Genomic DNA, 26,332 nt, shown 5'->3' on the forward strand with positions numbered 1-26,332 from the left:
GGATATATTTATCACTCGCTGAGGCACATGCACCCTGACAAGAACAGTTCTATTGTTTTCATTGCAGTTTCATGACAAAAGTGCATGTTCATGAAAACCATTGAACCATCCTTCTGCTAGTTCTAAAACATATTTTCTAAGGTCCTCATGGGTTTAATAATTCTTTGTCAATTGGAATCAAGTGAAGCTGACATTTTAAGAACATTTTATGTGCACCGCTAAAGACTTACAGTACAATGCATTTCAGAACTGGACAGGAATAAAATAAAAACTTGAAGGACTTTTGTTCTTATATATCCCACCTTCCAAAATACAGTGGGGATGTCAGTTCGGTCAGCAGGCTTAGTTCTCAGGGCCTGCTGTTTCTCTGTCTCTTTTGGTTCAGTATATCCAGGACCACCGAAAATTGGGTTCAGCTGGGTCAACTTCCTTATTGGTAACCTCCTAGTCCTACACATCCTACACATCCTGGTAACCTCCTAGTCCTACACATAGGTATAGGGGAATGTGAGGCAAGTAGGGGGACCTGGGGCCTTTACTCCACTATCCCACGTCCTGCTTACCTTCCCCAGGCCACTTCAGACCATACCCAATGCCTCAGACTTACAGACTTGAAGGCCAGAAAGGACCATTGTGATTACCTACTCTGACCTCCTACACATTGCAAGCTACAGAACCTCACCCATCCACTCCTCCATAACCACTGGCCGAGTTACTAAAATCCCCAAATCATGATTTAAAGACTTCTAATTACAGAGAACCCATCATTTACTCTAGTTCAAACCAGCAAGTGCCCCATGGCTCCACACTGAAAAAGCTGAGAAAGTGTCTCTGCCAGTCTGACCTGGGGAAAAATTCCTTCCTGACCAAATATGTAAATCAGTGAGATCCTGAGCATGTCAGCAAGACCTGCCAGACAGACATCTGGGAAAGAATTCACAGTAGTAACTCAGAGCCTTCCCCATCTAGTGTCCCATCTATGGCCACTGGAGATATTTGCTAATAGCAGTCACAGATGGGCCACATTCCATTGTAGACACTCATGTCATACCATCCCTTTCATAAACTTACCAAGCTTAGTCTTGAAACCAGTTAGGTTTTTCACCCCCACTGCTCTCCTTAGAAGGCTGTTCCAGAACATCACTCTTCTGATGGTTAGAAACCTTCATCTAATTTCAAGCCTAAACTTGTTGATGCCCAGTTTATATCCATTTGTTCTTATGCCAACATTAGCCCTTAACTTTAATAACTCCTCTCTCTCCTTTTGTGTTTATCCATCTGATGTATGTATACAGAGCAATCATGTTTCCCCTCAGCCTTCATTTGCATAGTGAAAAGAAGCCAAGCTCCTTGAGTGTCCTCTCGTAAGGCAGGTTCTCCATTCCTCTGATCATCCTTGCAGCCCTTCTCTGCACCAGTTTCTGTTTGAATTCATCTTTCTTAAATATGGGAGACCAGGCTGTACACAATATCCCAGATGAGGTTTCACCAGTGTCTTGCATAATGCTTGGGGATGCAGCCTTCAGATTGTTTCTTGCAACTTTGCCAGAGTAATTCTAAGCCTCCTCTATATTCAGCCCCTTGAGTTTCTCAGTCCAGTTCACTTCCCTAACTATTCGCCTTAATTTTTTAAAGTTTTCCCTTTCAAACTCAAGTACTCTATTTGCAGACCTGTTTGTGCTTATCCTTCCATTAAGTTTAATCTGAATTAGCTCATAATCACTCAATCCAAGGTTGTCCTCTACAGCCAGTTCTTCTATGAGGTCCTCAGTTGCAGAATGACAGCTATTTAATTATAGTCCCTTTCTTCAAACCCCTGAGTCTCAGAGCTGATGCAAGGTGACCTTCTGCTCCCTGCACTCAGGATTCTTCCAACCAGTTGGGTGATGTCTCAAAGGAGAAGAGGAAGACTCACTGCCAGAACTCCTCAGTCAGAGCTTCTCCCATTGTGACAGGACAGTGCTCCTCCAGGGAAATGGCTTCCCTTCTCCCCTTTTCCCTGGGCTGTTGGACCTGTCTTTATATTGCTGCTTTCCTCAGGATCAAGCTCAGCAGTGCCTGAGGTACAGAGCTTACCAGATCCTGTACTGTTCCAAAGCCTTTCCCCTGCCTAAGCCCTGGACTGGGATTTGCAAACCCCATCACGCAAAGCTAATTCAAAAACCATTTGTACAACATTACACGGGAACCAGAGGATTTTTGTTTTGTTTTTCAAATGTAACACTTAAGATTTTGTGACTTTCTCTTAGAAACACATTATGAGGGAACATAGGATACTGGATCGGACCTGTTGTACACCTAGTCTAATATCTTATTTCATCTGAATTTGTTTAGCATCAACATTCAGCCATTGGGTGATGTTGTTATACCTTTCTCTGCTAAATTGAAAAGCCCACTATTAAATATTTATTCCTCTTGTACGTTCTTATAGACTAATCAAGTCAACCCTTAACTTTCTCTTTGTTAAGCTAAATAGACTCAAGTAGCTCAATCTATCACTATAAGGCAGGTCTTTAAATCCTTTAATCGTTATCGTGGTTCTTCCCTGAAACTTCTCTAATTTATCAACATCCTCCTTGAACTGTGGACACCACATCTGGATACAATATTTCAGCAGTAGTAGCACCAGTGCCAAATTCAAATGTAATATAACCTCTCTACTCCTCCTCCAGATTCTCCTATTTATGCATCCCAGGATCACATTAGCTCTTTTGGCCACAGCATCAGCTGACTATCCACTATGACCCCCAAATCTTTTTCAGAGCCTACTTCCCAGGATAGACTTCCTCAATCAGGTAAGTATGACCTACACGTTTTATTCCCTAGATGTATACACATACCTTCAGCTGTTTTAAAACACATATTAATTGCTTGCACCCAATTTACCAAACATTTAAATTCACTCTGAATCAGTGACCTGTCCCCTCTTCATAATTTACCACTCCCCCAGTTTGTGTCATCTGCAAAACTTTATCTGCGATTATTTCAGTTTTTTTCCAGGCCATTGATAAAAATGTTTAAAAGCATAGAGCCAAGAACAGATTCCTGCGGGACTCCACTAGGAACACACATCATGATTTCCAGTTTACAATTACACTGAGACCTATCAGTCAGCCAACTTTTAATTCATTTAATGTGTGCCATGTTAATTTCATATTGTTATCATTTTTTAATCAAAATGTCATGCAGTACCAAATCAAATGCTAACAGAAGTCTAAGTAAGCAGTATCAACACTATTACTTTTATCAACCAAATGTGTAATCTCATATCAAATTGGTTTGATGGAATCTATTTTCCATAAACCCACATTGATTAACAAAAAAAATAAAGGAAAGTAATATAATGAGTGCCAATCAAGGGTGACAAATATGGCAATCTTCTGAACAAACCTTGTTGAATTAAGCTAAACGTTATTGAATTAAGTTTATGTATCATTGTGTGGCAGGGATTGTATACAAGTCCCTGGGGGCAGGGAAAGGTGACCAGATATCCACATTTTATAGGGACAGTCCCAATATTTGGGGCTTTGTCTTATATAGGTGCCTATTACTCCTCACGCCTGTCTGGATTTCTCACACCTGCTGTCTGGTTACCCTATGGAGGGGGATCACAGCCCTCCAGGAACAAAGAACCATGTGGTGGGATTAGATTCACTCATGTGGTAACACCTCCAAAAAAAGGTACCACCACCTGGAGATACTTGCATATACTGGTTCAAACTGGATTCTCTAGAGACCAGCAGACGAAGAAAGGACTTTTGGATAAATAACCTGACTCCGGGCCTGCTTTCTGAGCCACAAAATGGATAGGACCTTCTGTCCAAGGCAGGGCTCCAGTCCTCCCTGGGAAGGATTGGACCTGTTCTTGGGGTTGCTTATTCTGAGCAAAAGGTGTTATGAACTTGTAACCACAGAAAAAACCTGTGTGGGGTTTGAAGAACAGTTCATCTGCCAGTGACCTCATTGGAGCTGAGGTGATCTCTGGCAACCTTTGAGCGCGCACCTACATTCTTTTATTGCTTGCAATGCTCTGTAATGCTTTTACCTTAAGAATGCACATGCTTGTTTAGAAAGACCTAAGTGGTAACTTAACTGTGGGCAGTTACACTGTTTATAGCCTCTGAGATGAAGGCAAAGCAGGCCTGCTTAGACAGTCTGACTTGCTGGGGAATTCAGTCTAGTCAGGAACTGTGAAGCCTGGAAATACCTTGGTCAGGAGGGAAGAGAGACATGCCTCAGCCCAAGAAGGTGACTGCTGGGAAGCTGAAAGCCTAAGAGTGGTGCCCTTGCTGGACCACAGAGGAGGAAGAATACAGATGAAGTTGCTCATACCTGTGACATAATTAATTATATTACCCTCCTTTAATTCTTTGTTAAATTGAGTCCTGTATAAGCCACTCCAGTATCTTGCTGAGGCTTGATGTCAGGCTGACAGGCCTAAAATTACCAGGTCATCCCATTTACCCTTTCTAAAATATTGGCACATTAGCTTTCTTCCAATCTTCTCGAAATTCTCCGGCATCACACAATTTACTGAAAATCAGTAGGTGTAATTAATATCTTCCTAAGTCACTACTGGAATGGAAAGAGTGATTTTATCCTATGATGAGACTACACCTATTTTTTCCCCAAAATATATAGAGATATCTGTTGAACACTTTTGCCTTTTCAGCATTAGTATTGATAATTCTACACCATTTCCATCTAGTAATGGACCAATATTATGGTCAGAATTCTTTTTTGTTCCTAACATACTTAAAAGCTCCTTCTTATGGTCTTTAATTATACTGGTCATAGATTTCAACTTGTGTCTCTCTGCTTTCCTTATCAATTTTCTACAATGCCTAGCTTCAGATTTACAGTCATTAGTATCAACTTCTCATTTTTTATTTTTTGTAGCTGCCTTCATTTCCCTTCTAAACCAGGTCATTTTTAAAAACTAATTCAGCCTCTTTCCTCAATTGCTAGAGGAATCTATTGTCATCTATTAAGTCCTTAAACAATTCCCAATTATTCACATTCTTCTGATTAAATTCTTCTCCCAGTTGATTTGACTCAATTGTTTTCAGTTTTGTGAAATAAGCCCTGTTAAAGCACCAAGTGTGTGTATATATATAAATAAATAAAACTAAGCACTGGTCTGGACTTTATTTTATAGGAGAGCTCATATTGCCAGTAGTAAAACATCCTTGGATGTTTCCAAATATTGTAGAGGACAATTTCCAAACTAAAAAACTAATTGCAACCAACACAGGGGAAATCTACCTCGTATAGACAAGTAACGTTGTGTGATCTGTTGGTTAGGTATTATTTAGAGTTTCCAGTTTAACATGTGGTGATTTGGCAGGGTTCATTTGCCTCTAGATCAGCCACAGCATCACAGTTAATTTGGGAGTGAGGACCCCCAGGTATGCAAGACAGACACTCACACTTAGGCAAGACGCTTTGAATCTACAATAGCTTTATTAGCATAGTCAGCAATATCACGAACACTGTGACCTAGCTAAGCAGACAGAGATAATACAAGCATCCAGAATTTGCCTACTCATACCATCCTTTGCAGGGAACCTTGCAGTAGTACAATGACCCATGAGTGGTCCTTCAGCTGGTAGGGTCCAGGTGTATGGGCCAAGTGCCACCTTATATTAGAGGTTATGCTAATACTAACTAAGCCTAATGCCTATTCAGTACGGGCATCAGCCCCTTTTCCTTATCTGTTTTTCCTTACTCTACTAACATTGGGATGCCCTTTTCCCATCGGTTAATAGGCCTTTTACTTCAAGTTTATTGGTATTAATCAGTTAGTTGACAAATGCTGATGTGGTTAACTTAAAATATCTAAAGCTAGTATAAAGTGTCATTTTGTGGTTACCTGTCAGCAGTTTAGCAACAATTGCCTATAACAGCACTGTCTTGGGATATAGGGTCATTTACTGGTTAGTTGCTTGTGTCAAGTCTTTAAGCCTTGGGCCTTAGACAGTTTGGCTAAGCTATTGTTTTACAGTTTGGGACCTGTAGGCTTTTGCATTACTGCATTAATCCATACCTATACCTTATTTAGCTTATGCCTGTATATAAATAGCAATAGCAAGAGGAACTGATTAGAGAACTAAAAATTAATGGTAGCTTATCCTGACTAATCACATTTATATTGTGTAAACTGAGAGAGATAGGTTATAACCATTTATGTTAACATTCCAAATGTGTGAATCATTTTTCAGTAATATCAACTCGATTGAATTTATACTCACAAATGAGCAATGCCAAATCCTCTTGTTTGCTACTGAGGTTCCTAGCATTGGTGTACAGGAAATTAAAGAATCCCTTCTCTTCACATCCTTTGGTTCCGTTAATTTTGTTCTCAACTTCTTGATTCTGCACTAAATGAATGTTCATATCTTCCCTCTTTTTACCCTCCCATTGTGTTATTTCAGTTTAATAATATTATCCTCCTGATTACTTGAGCCAGCCTGTTCTTGAGGAGATTCGTTCCATTTCTACTGAGTCTCCTCTTCTTATAGAAGAGGGTGGACCAATGTTCCACAAAACCAAATCCTATACCACTTACCTAACCAGTGGTTCATTTTTAGAATCTTCTGCCTTCTGTCTCCCTTCACCCTCGGGACAAGAAGATAACCAAGAAGATCGCTTGGACATTATTCTTCAGCATGCTTCTGAGTTCCTTGAAGTCATCTCTTATCTGCGATATATCCCATGATGCAGTATCATTAGTGCCCATAAATGGATCCTTGCCCATTTTCTTCAGAAATTCCTCCAATCTCATGTGAGTGATGTCTCGTCTTGATTCTGGGAAGACAGCACACCATCCTGTTGTCTGTTTATCCTTTGCAGAATGTTCTTTTGATTCTTCTGAGTGTTGAACCTCCAGCAAGGATGGATAGACTTCCTTGGACAGCTGAGGAAACTCTTTATGGGCAAAACTGATGCTTAGAGGTTGGGCTCAGCTACCATGCACGGGCATGTCTCATACAGCTTTCCCTTCCCTTAGACCCCCTGGTTCTTAAGAGATATCTTTTACAGTTTGAACATTGAGGACCTGGTATCAACCTGAAGCAGTGGTCGATCCTGGAGTCTCTGCCAGTTGATCATGATCTCAAGGCCACTAAAAAGTCTGGCAGCACAGCAGGGCTCAGCAGGCTGCCTGCCTGTCGTGGCCGCATGGCACTCCCAGAAGCGGCTGGCTGCTGGCACATCCCTGCGGCCCCTGGGTGGGGGCTGCAGCTTCACACACTGCCCCTGCCCCCAGCACCAGTCCTGTAGTCCCCATTGGCCAGACAGCGCTTGCAGGAGTGAGCAACGCACAGAGACCCACATCTCCTCTTTCCCCCAGGGGCCGCAGGGACATGCCAGCAGCCCAGCTGCTTCCAGGAGCAGCATGGGGCCAAAGAAGGCAGGCAGCCTGCCTGAGCCCCACTGCACCATCAGTCAGGAGCCATCTGCAGTAAGCGCCTCCCAGCTGGAGTCTCCACCTTGCACCTCTCACACACATCCCAACCCCCTGCTCCAGCCCGAAGCCCTCTCCTTCACCCAAACTCCCTCCCAGAGCCCACCCCCCTCACCCTCTCCTGCACCCCAACACTCTGCACCAGCTATAAGCGCCATCCTGCACCAAACTCCCTCCCAGAGCTTGTACCCCTCACTCCTTCACCCCAACCCCATGCCCGAGGCTCAGCCAATGCATACCCCATAGTTGAGAATGTTACACTGATTTGTGACAATCCCTGAAGGATTTTGGATCTATAAACCACAAACAAAACTAATAAAAAGTAAAATTCATAAACGGTCCCAGTGGATTCTATGAGATTAGGTGCAGTGTGACCATCTGACCCCTGCACCCAAACTTCCTCCCAGAGCTTGCACCCCTCACTCATGCACCCTAATCCTCTGCCCCAGGCTCAGCCTAAAGAACTCTCCCACATTATGAACCCTGGCCCCAACCCAGAGCCTACACCCCCTCCCAAACCCCAACTCCCTGCTCCAGCCTGGTGAAAGTTAGTGAGGGCGAAATGGAGTGAGTGGAGCAGGGCAGCTCCTGGGTTGATCTTAAATTCAAAAAGTGATCTTGTGTGTAAAAGAGTTGGAGACTTCTGACTTGACCAGGAGGAATTCCATACAGCCAAAAAGCTTCCTCTTCTTTCTAGTAGCACAGTCCACCCACACTCCTCTGTCTCCAATTGTGAAAAATGTAGATGTGACCTCTTGCCTCCGACAGTTATGAATGGCCAGGCCTTCTTTCTGGCTTTCTGTCTCTCCAACTCCTTGGTGGCCAGCTTCTTTCTTCCTTGAACCTGGTGTACTTGATGTTTCCTGAACTGGGCTGTCTAGGAACTCCTCAACTTCTCTGGTTCTCAATAGTGTCTCTATTTGCCTGTCCAATCCAAGAAGTTTCTCCAGCACCGGTTTTCACTTCATGTGTAGTAAGTCCCTTCTGGCTTCAGGCAGGAAATAAAATAACGCACATCCATTGCAGGACACTCACAGTTCCATCGCTGGCCATCTTGAAACTGCATGTAGGAGCAGAACCTGGAAGCAAAGCTTTTCACACTCCTGCTCTCAACTATCTCCGAAACTCCCCTATTAGCTGCCCCTGTTTGTGGCTCTTGAATTCACCCAGCAAGATGTTTTTTATATCATGTCTCTCTGTTTAGCCCAGCTCCATCCCTCACCACTAAGAAACAATGGACCACTCAAAGACTTCAAACACTGGATCTGATCAAAGCTCCAAGCCTCATGGCCTTTATCAAGGCACCAACAGACAGATATGTCTCAACTGCTTACCCAAGGGCAGGGCTGGCTCCAGGCCCCAGCGCGCCAAGCACGTGCTTGGAGCGGCATGCCGCGGGAGGCGCTCTGCCAGTTGCCTGGAGGGCAGCAGGTGGCTCTGGTGGATCTCCCACAGACGTGCCTGTGGAGGGTCCGCTGGTCCCGCGGCTCCGGTGGAGCATCTGCAGGCACGCCTGTGGGAGGTCCACTGGAGCCGCAGGACCGGCGAGCAGCAGAGCGCCCTCCGCGGTGTGCTGCCGTGCTTGGGGCGGCGAAATGGCTAGAGCCAGCCCTGCCCAAGGCCTCATGGCCCAGCTATGCAGCCTGTTCACAGAGAACTCAAAGATGGAGCAAAAGCACCACTCACTAAGTGCCACCGCCTCCCAGGACAAGTCTCCTGTTAGCTGCCTCTTTTCAAGTGATAGCATTATGAAAACCCAGACTATACCAAGTGTCACCGCGGGGTACAGCATTTCAGTGAACAAAAAGATGGAATAAACTAAAGTAGAGGGGAAAATATATGTATATATACACACATAAATAAATAAAACTACATGAAATACTATTAGGACATTTTTCTCTGGGAATTTCTTATAGTGCTAAGTCAGAGTAGGAATAGGTAACAGACTTCTTAAGTCATAGGAACTAGAAAGTGAATAAAAGAATATGTTGATTCCTACCTGTTTTCCAGACAAATTGATGATCTTTCCTGGCTTCCAAATCAGTTGTTTGCAACATTGACAGCACAAGTAAAAGCAAGATATTCCTCATGCTCTGCCATGCCCAATGAGCAGAAACCCAGAGATCCCTCAGAAACATAATTCAATCTCTTGTCTTCTCTAGTCCTAGATTTGGAAGAAAAGGCAAAATTAGTTTTCTTAAAATACATAGTAACAAAGCAGAGCACTCAGGGTCAGTACTACTCAGTACACATTGCACAACCCCTTCTCTGGCGCAGTCTGTTATGTGGGTACTTTAGAGATGGTACATGTAGAGATATGTACTTTTAGCCCTGGAGGTCCCTGGTTCAATTCTAGGTATCAGCCAAAATGGTGGCCATTACCAATGCCCTTAGTGAATTCCTAAAAAGCAATTTGCTAGCATCACAGCTTTAAAATTCAAGGCTTTCGCCACATGTCATGTGAGAGCCTTATGCAACACTTTTTTCTCTCTTCGATCTATTTATCTTTAACATGTCCATCATCCATGATATCTGGTATTTTATAATTAAACAAACCATGGATGGAGACAGATTCAAGCTGCAAAGTTCAGCTCTGGATATGAATCCCAACTTCCATGAAGCTAAGGACACAGACACAAGATTTGGATTGCCAGTTCATCTCTGCATACTGTATGTAGATGATATGATTAAAAAATGGCATGAGAACTAAGAACTGAATTTTGATGTGAAAGTGAACGCTATACATGTAATCTAAACTCCTTCTCCTACAAGATTAGGTTTTGCATTTATATTTCCTGAATTCCTACATTTGCAACTGGTCATTAGTCCCACATTTCATATGTCAAAGTTTCACCGCTGGGACAGGGAAAGCAGAGTGATAAGATTCTTCTGCAACATGTTATTGGCATCATTCAGTGCCTTTCATTAAAGTTATCAGATATTGGAAGTTTAGTTCTGAAATTCCATTACATTTCCAGCCTTATAAAAAAGCAGCATTATTACAATACATAATACACAGTATGGTTCTTGATAAGAAGTCAAAGATAAACCTGAAAATAGTGGCTATACACTAAATCTTTTAATTTGGAGTTTTATTGAAATTACTCAGTTTCCATCATGATAAACTCATGTAATTATCATTAATCAGATACTGACTAACTGCTGTGGAGGATACAGTGTTGTATCTGTTTAGCTTAATTCATTTTTATATTTTAGCTGCATTGCAAAATCTGTAAAGATATCAAATTGAGCTTTTACACAGGCAAAGTAATGCAGGCAATGTAAGACGCTTGCATTCATGGACTTTTCCCAATGTTTTGGCATTAACGTTAGGACCTAGACTTTCAATTTCAAGAACAAACATTGCACCCTGAATTGAAGGGAAAAAAGCAAATCCTAGTCCCTGGTCTAGAGCTAAATCCTAAATCTTACAGGGTCAAACAAAGGACCATAAGTGGCCTTGTAAGCAAGTTTGCACTGGGCTAATCAAGCCCAAGAAGCCAACCGGGCCTTGGAAGAAGGATTTGGATCCAGTGCATTGCAAATGAGACAACTTCAGGAGAGAGAGTGACACGCATACCTCAATTCCAAGCCAATGGAAGCTCCAAAAAAGTTTTTGTTCCATTTCAGAATGAAAACTGCAAGTTTCAGCCAAAAAGAAATTCAAGAGGGGCAGCGGGAGTGAAGAGATAAGAAATCAAACGTGAGAGGTAGGGCTCTCTGGGTTTCCAGGCTCCTCGCTGCTGAGTTGGGAGCCAAGTGTTGATGAGAGCTGGGGTTCCCAGGGCTTTCAGGCTCCCAGCTCTGAGGCAGAGAGCCTAGAATCCCTGGCACAGCAAGGTTGTCTGGGCATGATCCAACGATCCCTGGTCCTGGAGCTCTGCACTATGGAGCTGCCCCAATGCCACAGACCCTGGAAGTTGCAAGAGACCCTGAGCCCACTAGGCAACTTTCCAACACAAACTTGTCTGTGACTAGACTGGAGTTCAAATCCCAACTGTTCTTGTGAAACATTTTGGGTTTCACAAACCAGCATTATCTGGTGAAGTTCTATTCCACAGGAAAATTTTTGACCAGCTCTAACACTAGGCCATCCTGTAATTAACTCTATGCGACCATCACTCATCTGGACTAATCCTCCTCACTCCACAACAAATATCAAGGGGCACTGCTTCCCCTAATGTCATTCCCAGCATCACAACCACCACAACTGATACTATGTATGACAGATGTCCTGGGGTGGGGGAGAACTGGCAGGGTTTGGCAACTCTGGTTCTGTGACATTCTGTACCTTGGGGGAGCACCCTGTAACTCCATATTCCTCATTTATATACAGTTGTGAAGCATGCCTTTTAAGGTATCAGGGAAAGGTTACGATCTTCTGAAAGTCATTTCTCTATCCATAAATTTATATCATTAACCCATATGAAGTTAAGAGAATTACGTTGTATGGTTATCACTAAAACATACTGTAAATTGGGAATTCGCCCAGGTATTAACTCCAGAGGCAACAGCAAGGAAAATAGCCAACACTCTGGTCGGGTGTCAATCAACCCATCAACAACCACTGTCCAGCAAGGGAGCTACAATGCAATGACTCACTTGCATGAGGCCAAAAGAGGGGAATTACTCAACCTTGCCTGGAGACTCAGCAATGCACCCAGACATGCCTGGACTTATTTTCCAAGCACACGGACTGAGGATATAAAACTGAACACAGGCGGCCCATGTTGGGCCTCTCTCCTTCACCCATCTATGCTGCAATCAACAAGGACACTCTGAAGACTCCAACTGAGGGGACTGGCCCAGATTTCAAGGGTGAAATCTGTGTAATATGAAATGCAATATCCAGTGGGGTGAGAAAAACTGCTTAGTCTAGTTGTTGCCTGGTCTAATAGGGAGGAGAGTTTAGACTATGTGCTTACATTTTATTTCTTTTGGCAACTAACTCTGACTTTTTTGCCCATCACTTAAAATCTATCTTTTGTAGTCAATAAATTTGTTTTATTGTTTATCTTTACCAATTAGTTTGATGAAGTGTTTGGCAAATCTCCTCAACTTTCCATTGATGAAGTGATGAACCAATTAATAAATCTGCACTGCCCATCTCGAAGAGTGCAAGACGGCATACTCCTCAGGTATAGTGCTGGGAGCTGGGGGGATTTGGCTCTGGTGACTTTCTGTCTGTGATTCATGAGTGGCTCTGGGAGCATTCATGTAATCTAGCTGGGTGTTGGGTCCCCACATGTGGTTGTGCTAAGTGATAACAGCACCTGGAGGGGTTTGCTGCTGGTCACTAGCAAGGCACTGTGAGAGAAAGCCCTGGCTGGAGAGAGTTCGGGGGGCACAGCAGTCCCACAGTCCCAGGATGCACCCTGGGGATCCCGTCACAAGTTCTAATCCTACAAGGAACTTAAGCATGTGCTTAAGTTCAGGAATGCAAGACATCTCTCTGAATGCAATGGGCCTGGTCATAAACTTAAATTTAAGTAACATGCTAACGTGCTTTACTGGATCAGGGCCAGAGTGCTCAGCACTTTGCAGGACCATGCCCTGTGCAGGCACTCTGCTGTTGACCCTCATGAGACCTCTGTAGGTTCAAACAGGGCTCTGTACACCTGGGACCCAGCCAGCACTCCACATTGTGGAGCTGAATAAGGCCAGGATAGGGACTTTATCTTTTCACTAGAAGATATTTCACTAAAGACTCTAATCCACAAATCCAAGGAAACCTCAGACAACACTCACTGCCAGTTGTGGTTTCTTAGTTTGTGTTTTTTAGCTCAGGTAGCACTCATCAGCTGCCTTTTGAACATACTTTTCCCAGCTCAGAATTGGGGAAGTGGGTAGCAGTAACTCTCCAAGGGTAGAAGATTCCTGCCCTAGTCAAGAGGCTTGGCATCTGTTAGTTCCTTGAGAAAGACTACAAAAATAACAGCCTGCTGTTGTCTGAGGAGCACAGAGATTACATTAAGTCTGAAAAAGAAACCCACAGGAATAAATTAAAGACCATGAACCTGATTCCCATCTCGCTTACACCAGTGTAACTCCACTGAGTACAATGATTTACACTGAGGCAAGCAAAATCCGAATTTGTCCCTTTATCTCAGTTTGTGTAACACAATTTGAAACACTGGCAGTTCTGTGCAGATATGATAAAAAGTTACCACACAGGCAACATATGCCATCCACAGCAGCATGAATAAATTACATTATGAAGGCCACCAAGATTTCACATCAAATTTAGTTACTGAATATCTCAAACTTCCAAATGTGAAGGCATAGTTAACTGTGAATTGGCAAATACAGAGAGGAAAAAAATCTGTAGTTCACATTTTAAAAAATAATTTACAGATTATTCATACTATTAATTCTGATCTGCACTTCATGTTCATGATGCATGTTCCTTATAATTATTTATTGTTTCTTCCCCAGATGAGGAAATTAAACTTCAAATCACAACTCAAATATATATATATTTTCTCTCCCCCAAAATTCTTTTACTGTATTTTCTTTTCTGGTCACTTATAGGTTTCTCTCTCCACTTACTCCCAAATTTAAAAAGTGGCCAATTAGGAGAGGTAACAATGATTTATATAGTCCACAGTTATCCAAGACAAACGCATTACCTAAAATAATCTTGAGCCCCAATACTACATATGCATTACTCCTACAGACACTTATGCATGTGCTTACATTAAACTCATTACCTAAAATAATCTTGAGCCCCAATACTACATATGCATTAATCCTACAAACACTTATGCATGTGCTTACATTTTAAGCACAAGTCATCCCACTGACTTCAGCTGGACTATTCACATGTTTAAAGTTACATATGCATAATGCTTGCAGGATAGGGGCATCACATTAAACATTCCTTTGATTTTTCCAGCTTATTCAATGTCTTTTATGACATTCTTAGAATCATAGATATTAGGGTTGGAAGGGACCTCAGGAGATTATCTAGTCCAACCCCCTGCTCACAGCAGGACCAATCCTCAAATCCCTAAATGGCCCCCTCAAAGATTGAACTCACAACCCTGGGTTTAGCAAGCCAATGGTCAAACCACTGAGCTATCCCTCCCCTCCAAAACAGTTAAAGGTCACTGAATACAGCCCCCTGCCTTCACTATGCAGAACCAAGTACTGATTTTTGCCCCAGAACCCAAGGTGGCCCCCTCAAGGACTGAACTCATAACCCTGGCTTTAGCAAACCAATGCTCAAACCACTGACCTATCCCTCCTCCCTTCTTACAGCTGACTACCCTACCCATCCTGTATTTTTATTTTCACACCGTGACAACAGTGGCATAGAGCTCAATCCTGCAAATATCCACATCAGTACATTTCTCATGACATTAAAATCAAGACTTGTTCCAGTGCTACACTGGTATGTTTGAAGGATCAGGCCCACAGTGTTTACATTATATTTTTAGCTGATATTAAAGATCAGTCGGAATGTGAAAAAAATTGTTTGCATGCACATATGACAGTAAAGGTTCAAAATCCATTTTCTTTGAAATACCTTCCACTAATGGAAATTGCATTGTAACAGATGTATTATCATAAATGCCAATGCCATCTTATTAGTGAGCATGTATTTAAAAGACAGTACAGTAAAAATGGCTAACTAGCAGGAAGTTTATTTCTTTGTTTTTTAATTCTTTCCTACCCACCCACCTCAGATTAAAAATGAAAATTTACGCAACAGAATGCAGGCTGCAGAAGCTACCACGTACCACAAAACTACCACAGTCCCTTTAGAGGTGAGCAGCTATAGAGCACATCAAGGGACTCTGTTCTCTTTGTATATTAAAAATTCTTATTTGGTTATTAGAGTCCTGGATTTTCTAGTGAGAAATTGGTGACCAGACTCCAGTTTTCCCTGCATAGATGGATAGCAAGATGGAGAGGCTGTAATAAAACTTGCTGCCCAGTCCCATGCAGGTAACCAGAATGCTAGTGCTTGCACACCCAGAGCACAAGAACCAGAGTCCCAGCAGTGCTAGACACTGCTAAAGCAGCAGGGTCTCTGGCACTGCTGGGTAACCAAGGCTATGCCTCTTTCTGCTCTCAACAGCAGCCAGCCATTAGTGACCAACACTGGAGGAAATACACAATGAATGCACTCTGTTGCAGTAGTATAGTAATTGATGTTTCTGCAGGTACCCCAAAGAGAAAATAACTGAGATCACTACCACTAGTGCAGTACCCCTTCACACTCCTTGCAGTGGCTTCTGATGTCATAAATCTAGCCCTGTTCTGTATGAATTTGTGCAATATTTGTTACTCAACCTGAAAATAAACTGGCTGTAAGTCTGAAAACCCAAGTCAAAGAACTTAATTCACCCTTGTCATAAGGAAGCAAAATTCCCCTTGAATTCAGTAGGAGTTGTGCCCACTTCAGCCATGGTTGAATTTGCCCTAGTATTTTTCTTTGCAATGAGAATACTTATGAAGAGAGTTGGGAAAAATTACATTTAAAAAACATTATGCAACTAAAATAAACCAGCACAATTTTAACAACAATAGAAAAAGCATTTGCATGTCTCATATTTGACCTGAAAATCATTTGATAATTGTCCAGCACAAAACACTTTAATGATTATTCAATTCTCTTAGCAGAAAAAACAAAATTAAAAACAGTAATAACAGTTTGCCTGGAATGCAGGGCAGAAACTCATCACTTATTCATCCTAAGATTTATAGATTTTCACTTATCTTGACCTTTCTGAAATGTTAATACCATGTACTACTAAACTCTGCCCTGCCTTCTGCAAAAGGTATTATCCAAAGACTAATCCTATTTGATTCCTCATCAGCAGATCATAGCTTGGAATGGCGCCTGTCAAACCACCCTTTACATGTGCCTAGACAACCTGTGATAATCAGCGGATCAAAAGTCTTCAGGTAAAGTTATTCTAAATTTTACAAACATTGAGATTTATAGAAAAACTAAAGAAAAAATAATGAACTAGACTGTGAATTTACAGCCAGCCCTGAGTAAGCTCTATACAGCCATGTCCATGGAGCCAGGATCTGGTCCTTCACTATTAGCTATTGTTTTGTGTGCATGTGTACATGCACACACACAATTTTTAATATCATGAGAAAATACCAAGCTAAACTGGAAACAGATTTTATTCCCATATGATTTATGCACACACATAATCAATTCTTCCATTGCTGACATATTTTAGATGAAGATAGTCTTGTGGCTGAAGTGCAGTGACCTAGATTCTATTCTCAGCGTTGCCACAGACTTTCTATGTGACCTAAGACAAGTCACTCAGGGCCAGATTCTGCCACTTGTGGAGTAATGTACTAGTAGTCCCACTGACTTCAATAGAACTACTCAACAAGAGTAAGAATGGCAGTCTGGACCTTTGTGCCTCCCCTTTTCCATTTATACAATGCAGTTACAGATATTTACCCTCCTTTCTGAAGCACTTTGAGATCCATGGATTAAAATGCACTGTGTAAAAGTGCTAGATTTATAGATCTACAACATTAGTTGGCAATTACTTCTAAATGTCGCCTCCTTAATTGGTTATTTATATAAATCAGAACATTAAACTGCAGAATACTTAATGCAGTATGCTACAATAATTGTGAGAGTGGAAATATTCTTAAAAGAACACACTGTGCTAGTAATATATCTGCATCTGGAAGAGAACTTTTGCAAACAATTAGGGGCTATACCATCTAAGTCAGTCTACTCTGGAGCATTACCCAGAGTAAGTCACACCAGTGCACTGTGTCTACCCTAGGGTATGCATCCATGCAATTACAGCAAGGCAGTTATACCAGTAGCTGGTAACTCCAATGTAGATAAGGTCCAATACAAACTACAGTAGTTGGTCCTTTTTCCATTTTATAACATTAGTGACTCCTTTTTAAGAATAGGTGTTTAGCTACTGAAAAAAAAGCCACTATAAAAGTTTTCACTGTCTTTATTCGTTCTAAATTATATCTGTAAATTCAATAATGCCTGCTTCTTGTTCTGCAACTATGGAGGAAACTGAAGGGTTACACAAAGTAACGCTTAACGTACAGACAGTAAAGGCCATTGTTGCATTGCCACTGAAATGCTTCTGAAATTTTAGTGACCTAATTAGGAGAAACATATAAACCCCAAAATTTTCCCGTTTTCTGTCATGAACTTCGGTTTCAGAGTGCATTCTTGAAACTTAATAAAGGTTTACATTTAAAAGTTTAATTATAAACTTAGATAAGTGGGTTATAATGAAAGATATCTCTAGCAAGGGAGCCCAAACAGATGCATTACAAATACATTAAACACCAGAGGATGAACTTGCCATCAGCGAAATGGTTTTAATTAAAACAACGATAGAATGCAACTCTTCTGTGAAACAATATTGCTGTTACATCCAGTTCTTTGTAAGTATTTACAATGCACACAATGAAAAAAATACTTGACTTTCAATAATAGAAAGTATATATGATTTTAAATTTCTCTAAGCAGTCCAGATCAACGGGTCAGCTAAAGAAACACAACTGGAGCAAAACTTAATTCATCTGTATGCAAGTGTATATATTATATTACAACAACAAAACCCTACTTTAAAAGAATATTAAGGTTGCAAAGTCAAGAATTCAGAAGGTTTATCAAAATGTTGGTACATCTTGTCTTTACTTATACAATCTTATAGTATTTTTTTCCACAGGAATCTTGCCTTATTCAGTGCACACAATGTTTGGTGCTCACTGAATGGTTAACTAAAATTTTTTTTATCCTCGCCATTTAATGCATGGCCACATGCATTATTTACCGCACACCAGCCAAACCCTGCACTGAATACACAATTATTTATTTCTTCATGGACTTTTCTATGGTCTTATCATTGTTGTATCTTAGCGCTTTACAAGCATTCATGGATTTATCTTCACAACACCTGTGTGGTATTATCCTTCCCATTTTACACACAACGTAACAGAAATTAAGACCAGAATTGTCAAAAGTGTCAGAGCGTCTGGTATGAGAAACATAGGGACTCATTTTTCTGACTGAAATTGAAAACAAGGTCTTATAATGGCAAGCGACGGGATACTACTTGCACTGCCTTTCCTTTGCACACCTGTACTTAAATTTCTGAACTGTTTGTTTAGTACAGTGATGAAATTTTCCTTGAAGTTTCCTCAGAATATAGCAAAATTAATAGACAGAATTAATAGAATAAAACACATTCTGAAGATGCCAAGACAAGCAAAATTTTGCATTCAAGTACAAACATTAGGATTTCTTCACAAAGCAATGCTGTGATGTATTTAAAAAACCTCAACAGGCTAGTGCCTAGACTGGATCTGTTACCAGTTTAATATCTGATGCACCTTTTAGCACTGGCAGTCTTATGGACTGGATGATCCAGTAAGTCTTTTCCATCTGTAACCTATTGATTTATAATAAGAATAGTGCCCAGAATTGTGCTGATTCTGGAATACTGTTAAAATTGAATTAGCAGGACAAAGGGAAATATATCTAGTTAACACTACTCCTGCATCTCTATTTAACTAATAGGTTGTGATGTGCAAAGCTTTTGCTAAAACAATGGGTGTGTACAACAGCCCGAACAAATGAATGCATATACATGCTCAGCTACCTGATTCAGGAAATCAGATACAGAGATCCAGGAATATTTTCCAGCAGCACTGGAACAATTTTTATAGTGGCAATGCTGAAAGCCACTGAACAAACCTGTAAATCACTTCAAGCCAGAGGGTTCCTGCCGCACCCTCAGCACCGCTAGTTCCAGCACCCCTGAAAATGCTACCATTTTTGCATGCAATTAAATGCAGGTGAAAACATTTGTGAGTGTAAAATTGCATCTCCAAAATTGGAGATAACTGGGAAAAAATCATATTCATAACAGGCTACTGAAGCTATATAAATGGCATAGGCCATCTTCAATTCTTCTTTAAGATATAAAAATGCTCAATTTTGCTGCAATGCCTACATTTTAAAGAATAATATGGTCTCCACAGTGTTGGTACCTATGAATTTTGCCCTTATTACTCTTTCCTTTCCCACTACCTAGTTTTAGGCCAGACACAAATGAGCTAATATAAACAGACACAAACACATCCATATGATAAATTCTATTGTTTCAACAACTCATTTCCGAAGTGCTGAAATAAACATTTGTTCCAATGCATGCTCTGTCATTAGATGTTTACCTCAATACATTTAAGTATCAACCTTCAAAAGGGGCAAGGATTGGAAAACCTGAGCAGCACTCTGTAGGACTCAAGAAACTGACAGGCTGTAGAATAGACTGGTGCTAATGCACACACTAAAACAGGAGTCCCAGCAAATAGCAAGTGTTGTAACAAGCTCTCATATAATTAAGGCTTCATTATGTCTACAAAATATACTCTGCAGTAATACGGTACATTTACGACCACATTCCGACATTTTACTCTAAGTAAATAAAGCTAGAGGTGTCAGAATAAATAAAGAAAGGATATTTTGCGTCTGACGAAGTGGGTATTCACCCACGAAAGCTTATGCCCCAATACATCTGTTAGTCTATAAGGTGCCACAGGACTCTTTTTGCTTTTTATAGATCCAGACTAAACATGGCTACCCCTCTGATAAAAGATATTTTGTGACTTACTGTTTGGTTCATGCAATTTCTTCCAGTCATTAGAGACAACTGGTAATAGCATAGTGCATTAAGACAAATGTGTAAAGAGGATTCTGCTGTGAAGTATAACAATGATAGTAACAAAAAAGTCCAGAAAGGATATTGGAACACACACACACACACACACACACACACACACACACACACACACACACACACACACACACACACACACACACACACACACACACACACAGTTGACAGACAGGGGTGTTAGCGTATGAGGGTGTGAGGAGCCTAGAGCTGACCCAGCACTCTGGTCACTAAGGGTATGTCTACACTGCAATGAAATACCCCGGGGATAGCCCAGTCAGTAGACTAGGCTCTCGGGTTACAGGCTGCAGGGCTTTAAAATTGCAGTGTAGACATTTGGGCTCAGGCTAGGGCCTGAATTCTAGACTCTTCCCCTTTGCAGTTCAGATCATTCTGGAGTGTATTAACTGGAATGTTATGTCAGGGATAGGAGGCAACTTTCCTGCTCCACTAAATACTGCTGAGGACTCACCTGGATCACCGTCTAATTCTGGGTGCCACACTTTCAGAAAGATGTGGATAAATTGGAGAGAGACAAGAAGAGCTACAAAAATGATAAAAGATTTAGAAAAATCTGATCTATGAGGAAAGGTTAAAAAAGGAGCATTTTTAGTCTTGAGAAATGAAGACTGAGGGGGATCTGATAATAATTGTCAAATATGTTTTGGGGTATTATAAAGAAGCTGGTGATCAAAAGAAACTGATCACGTTCACTGATGTGAGGACAAGTAGCAATGGGCTTAATCTAGACAGGGCCATTCACAGGATTCGGGTGGCCTGCGGCAAAGCAATTTTGGGGGCCCCTTCCATAAAAAAAAGTTGCAATACTGTAGTATCATGTTTTTGGAAACGTAACAAATAACCAGTGAAATACATTCAAAAAATAATTTTTAATAATTTGAACAGGATTTAAAAATATTAAGTGCTTTAATGGTATATATACATTTGCTATTACATAATGGGCTGTCGGTGGGTGATGGTTGGTGGCAGTGGGCTGTCGCTGTCTGGGGGTGGCACTCCTGTTGCCCAGAGCTGGGTGGGGAGCAGGGCTCTGGGTCAGGGGGTGCCTGGTTCACAGAGGCTGGGCTCGGCTCAGAGTTGGGCGGGGGGAAAGGGGTCAGGAGGTGCTGGGCTCGGAGCTGGGGGGTGTCTGGCTCAGAGGGGCTGGGCTCAGAGCTGGGGGTCAGGGCTGTCGCAGGGGGGGGGTCCAGGAGGGTGTTCAGCTCAGAGGGGCTGGGCTCAGAGCTGGGGATCATGGCTGTCGGGGGGGGGGAGTCAGGAGGGTGTCCAGTTCAGAGGGGCTTACCATGTTGCTTACTCCCACTTTCCCCATCTCCAGGAGCCACAGCATGCCGCGTTCAGAAGCGGCCCTGGGCAGTGCAGCAGCGACCTGGATCCATGTGAACAAAGCCCCCCTTGCTTGGCCGTAGCTCACAGCCCCGCCCCCTTACCATGCGACTCTGAGCAGGAGGTGCTCAGGCCCCACCCCCTTTCCACACAGCTCTGAGCGGAAGGAGCTTAAGCTCAGCAGAGCCACACGGCTTTAGCTCTGTCCAGGGCTGCTCCTGGATGCGGCGCGCTGAGGCGCTGGGGGAAGGTGAAGGCGGGAGGAGCCTCCGACGTTCTTGTGGGGGCCCCTGCGGGGCCTGGGGCAAATTGCCCCACTTCCCCCCCTCTGGGTGGCCCTGGTACTAGAATAGATTATGAAGGGAGATCATGGAATCTCAGTTTGGGAACAGAGGGAGAGGGTAAAAACAGATACTTATCAGAAATGGTCGAGATCAGTGTTTCTCAAATGGTCTAGGTGAGCATTTCTCAAATGCAGCTCCCATAGCCGCATGTGGCCACCAGCAGATTTTTTTTTTTTTTTTTTGTGGTCACAAGAGCCTCCAAAGCAGGGGTGGACATTGGGGGTGGGGAGAGCAGGAGAAGCGCCACCTCCCTGCAGTGCCCAGCTGTTGCTCCTGAATAACTGCGATCAAGGGCAGCGAGATGTGCCACCTTGGTGTTTGCGCTGGTGCCTCCAGCAGAGATCAGCACCCTGCACCACGCAGCCTCCTTGGGGGCTCTAGGCAGCACTTCTGGAGACATGCGGGCCAACGTGCATGGCACCAGAGGTGGATTCTGCCAGTGGAGGTGGCTCCAGTGTTCAGTTGGCATGGCACCCCATGGGCAGCTCCCCCAGCCAAGGCATGCCCAGCCTGGCACTCTATGGGCGGTTGGTGAATCCCTGACCCACCTTCCCGGGGGTGGGCTCTCAATGAGGGGCTGTGGAAGGCAGGGACAGAGAGACAGGTTCGTCATAGCAGCCACCAGCAAGAGTTGATGGCTGCACTCTCAGGCCACCAAAAAAACCTGTTGTCAGAACCCCCATCTAGATATACTTGGTCCTGTCTCAGCTCTAGAGGGTGGACTAGATAACCTCTTAAAAACAACAAGGAGTCCAGTGGCACCTTAAAGACTAACAGATTTATTTGGGTATAAGCTTTTGTGGGTAAAAAACCCACTTCTTCAGATGCATGGAGTAAAAATTACAGATACAGGCATAAATATATATTGGCACATGAAGGAAGGGTGTTACATTACGAGTGGAGAACCAATGTCGAAGGCCAGTTTAGTCAGGTGGATGTAGTCCACTCCCAAGAATTGATGAGGAAGTGTCAATACCAAGAGAGGGAAAATTGCTTTTGTAGTGAGCCAGCCACCTCTTAAGGATACTTCCAGTGCTACATTTCTATTATTCTATCTTATTCAAATGATTTGGAATCACCCCAGTAGTGCTAAACCACAACCCTACATGAACTGTGTGATTTCATCTTTATTACCCTTGTCCTCCTCCTCTTTTCTTCTCTTCTGCAGTTTGTTAAACTCACTTGTATGTTGTTTCATATTGGAGCGTAAACTCTTCAGGGCAGGGATCATGTTTCTTTCGAGCTTTGCACAACGGAGCCCCAATCTTGAGTGGGCTTATGGGTACTACCACAATACAACTAATTAAAAAACAAACAAACAATCATAATAAGGCTGTGGACTTATAAAAACTAATATGATAAAGTAAGGTCAATTATCTGTTCAGCTTGTAGGCGACCAGAGTTCCTGTTACATCATTGGTCTCATCATTTTGACCTTCCCTGCTGTCATCTCCATTATAGCTCAATTAACAGAGGAGTCCTGCAGTGGCCTGATGAGCATCTGCTGCATCTACCTGGCAATAATTTAATAAGGAAGCGCCACAGGAAGAAATAATGAGAAGTCAACCCAGTTGTGCCATTTCCCCTTGGGAGTGAAGAGCAGTTTGGTTTATGGGGAAGAGCATGACCTTCGGAAATTATCAGTTCATTTCACATTGCAGAGCTTCAACATATTGTAGCTAACTGAAAAACAAAAAACACACTGGTTTGTTTTTCAACTATGCAGTCAAGAACTTTCCAAAATCAGTTTTTCTGACACGTGTGAACTATTAGTATCCCTTTCCAGATTGTAAACAAAAAAAGTAATTGCAGCTATTTTCTGCATCTTGGTTCTACAAAATGAATGGTGGGTTTCACTCACTCTTCCCTGAGTAAAATATTAAAAGCTTAGAATGTAGCAAAACTGAAACAATGTACACACACACACACACCCCCATTGGTGCCAGCTGGCAATTGGGTTCACTGTTCTGTAAAAGCAACTTCTAACAGGCTTGAACTACTCACTACACCTAGCACGCTGCTTTCGTAGTGTTTATCCATAAAGAATATCATCTGAAGTCTTAAATGAAAGCCAGAATCATTAATATTGCAACATGTACATACAGTATGTGAGAAGTTACGTATATTAATACTGAAAATATGTTCCCAAAAGTCTGAATCAAGGCAGCGTTGACAAACATGTTTCTGCCAGACAAAGGAAACATATTTACCTGTCTGCCTCAGTTCACAAGTAAATTAAGCATTCTAAGCCAACACAATGGAAGCCTCATTTCCATATGATGTCAACATGAGGATGTGAAGGCAACATGGAATCAGCACATCAGGAAAGAAACCATGGCATCATCCTGACTTGGGGGACAAAACAATGACCTTTGGGGTATATAAGGCGAATGCAAAAGGGCACCATTTTATCCTGAACCTGAGGAAGGACTCAGGCAAAGCAACTACATTCATGAAAATGGAATTCCAACCCGCCTTGGTTGGAAATGCTGCAAAAGACATATAGACTAGGGCAGGACTGCTTTTAGACAGCCTGATAAAATTAAGTTTAGTTTCTAGAAAAGCATAAGTAACCTTTCTATTTCCATTTTCCTTATTCACTCTCTCTTAAATCTTAACCTTTGATAATAAACATGTATGATTGTTTTGACAATAAAATATATTTCAGCGCTGTGGTGTTGTGTAGGAATTGATCCTCATTTGAATCAAATGAGTTGGTGTGTACACAGTCCCCTTAGGCATAGCAAACCTAGTATGTCTATCAGCAGCCAGTGACAGAAGCTGGATATCACAAGGGAATGCTTCAAAGAGGCTCAAAGACTGTTGTTAACCTACTGATAACCTGCAAAGCAAAGCAAGGGCTAGCATTCCCCTGAGGAGATTGAATGGCTAGCAGGTTGGCATCAGGAAGCTGACACCCAGTTAAGCACCTCCAAGTCTTTCTTGCGCTGAAGGCAGAGGGTAACAAGGTGGCTCTCAGTCCTGGGCACACTGAGAAAAAGTGTCACAGTTTCTTGTTGACCACAGAAGAAAGCAGAGACTCAAAAATCCTAGGTTCAGTTCCAGGTTTTGAAGGAATCTGTGGACTAATGGTTATAGACTGTTCTACCCATGTCCCCAGTGTTTGTCCCCTTTGTTCCTATCCACCCCCAAATCCCATCCTGGCTGCTGCCTCCCCACTACTGATTGCCACCATCTCCCACCATCCAGCTCCTGCCCTCCGCCCCCGCCCTCCACCCCTGGCTCTCCCACACACACACCAGGCACCCTTCTGCATTAGAATAAGGTGCTTCCTTCCTTCTCTCCCTCCTCCTCACTGCCAGGGTACCAATAGGGGGATCATTGAAAGAACATAGGAATCTCCCTTTTCTCAGTTGTGGAGACTGAAACCACAACAGCCCGTTAGAGCCAGGAGGAACAACAATAGGGAAAGTTATACTCAGCCCTGGAGTATAACTCAGTCACATTCTGTGGGGAAGGTTCATGCACAGTGTGGTCAGCATGTAGGAGCTGTAAGGGGATGGAGCATGCTCAGTGCAAACTGAATCTTCAAAGCATTTAGCTGCCAAACTAACAAGTTTCTATAGAGCACATGTAAACTCATTTTCTCAGAGAGGCGTATAACTTCCCCAAGTTTGGGCAGATTTTCATTAGGTTAACAAAAGACATACCTGACACCAGGATGACACCTCTGCTAGATTTCAAGTCCCAGCTCCAAAGCAAAGAGGCACTGGAACATCTCAACAGAACAGCGGAAATTTTAAAACATGGGCAAAATATTTTTCTGTAATGTCATTCTCAGAAACAATGGAATCAATTTAGCTCAAGCTTTCCAAAAAAGGAATTCAGACAGACACACAATATGGAACATACCAACCTAAATAGTAGATTGGTAAAGTTGTAAGCAATGGAAAACAGAATCCTATAAGGGAAACACTGGGCATCTTTAACTACAGGCAACCCTACTAATTCTGCCCCCCCCCCCACACACACACCTCTCTCTCTCTCTCTCACTATACAGTAGAATATATATTACATTAAACTGATTTAAAATGGCTTTAATCCCAGTAAGGTCTAGCTTGATTTTGGCTCAAGATCAGTATCTGAGGTATACATCAAATACTGTAGTAGCCAATTTTGCTTTAAAGCTATAGTACAAGATTAATAACCCTTACAGGAACAAATATCTGTTCAAACACATTTGGCCCAATTCTAAGCTGCATAAAAGGAGTATAAAGGGGTTGGGTGAAGGACAAGTGATAGGATACAATTTGTATTTTGAAAATGTATTAACCTAGGGGGAGAGCCTAGACATCAACTCAACCAGCTAGGATAAGCTAAAGTACAACCTGCCTTGTCCACATGTTAGAGTTTTAATCAATCTTAGTTAGAATATGGTAGTTAATTCAGAGTTTAAGGCCAAAAAAGACCGCCATGTACCACAGGTACCACCACCACCACCAAGCACCTGCACA

At 42.3% G+C, this 26,332-nt stretch overlaps 1 protein-coding gene across 1 annotated transcript in view; it reads right to left on the reverse strand.

The window, feature by feature from the left end:
• Window positions 1–26,332, reverse strand: part of THSD7B (thrombospondin type 1 domain containing 7B) — a 513,591-nt gene that overhangs the window by 410,826 nt on the left and 76,433 nt on the right. The window contains exon 2 of the mRNA XM_032797132.1: window positions 9,465–9,629. Coding sequence (XP_032653023.1) covers window positions 9,465–9,603 — 139 coding nt within the window. The 5' untranslated portion in view covers window positions 9,604–9,629. The remainder of the gene's footprint in view (window positions 1–9,464; window positions 9,630–26,332) is intronic.

This window comes from Chelonoidis abingdonii, chromosome 10 (assembly GCF_003597395.2).
Source record: "Chelonoidis abingdonii isolate Lonesome George chromosome 10, CheloAbing_2.0, whole genome shotgun sequence".
Taxonomy (NCBI): domain Eukaryota; kingdom Metazoa; phylum Chordata; order Testudines; family Testudinidae; genus Chelonoidis; species Chelonoidis abingdonii.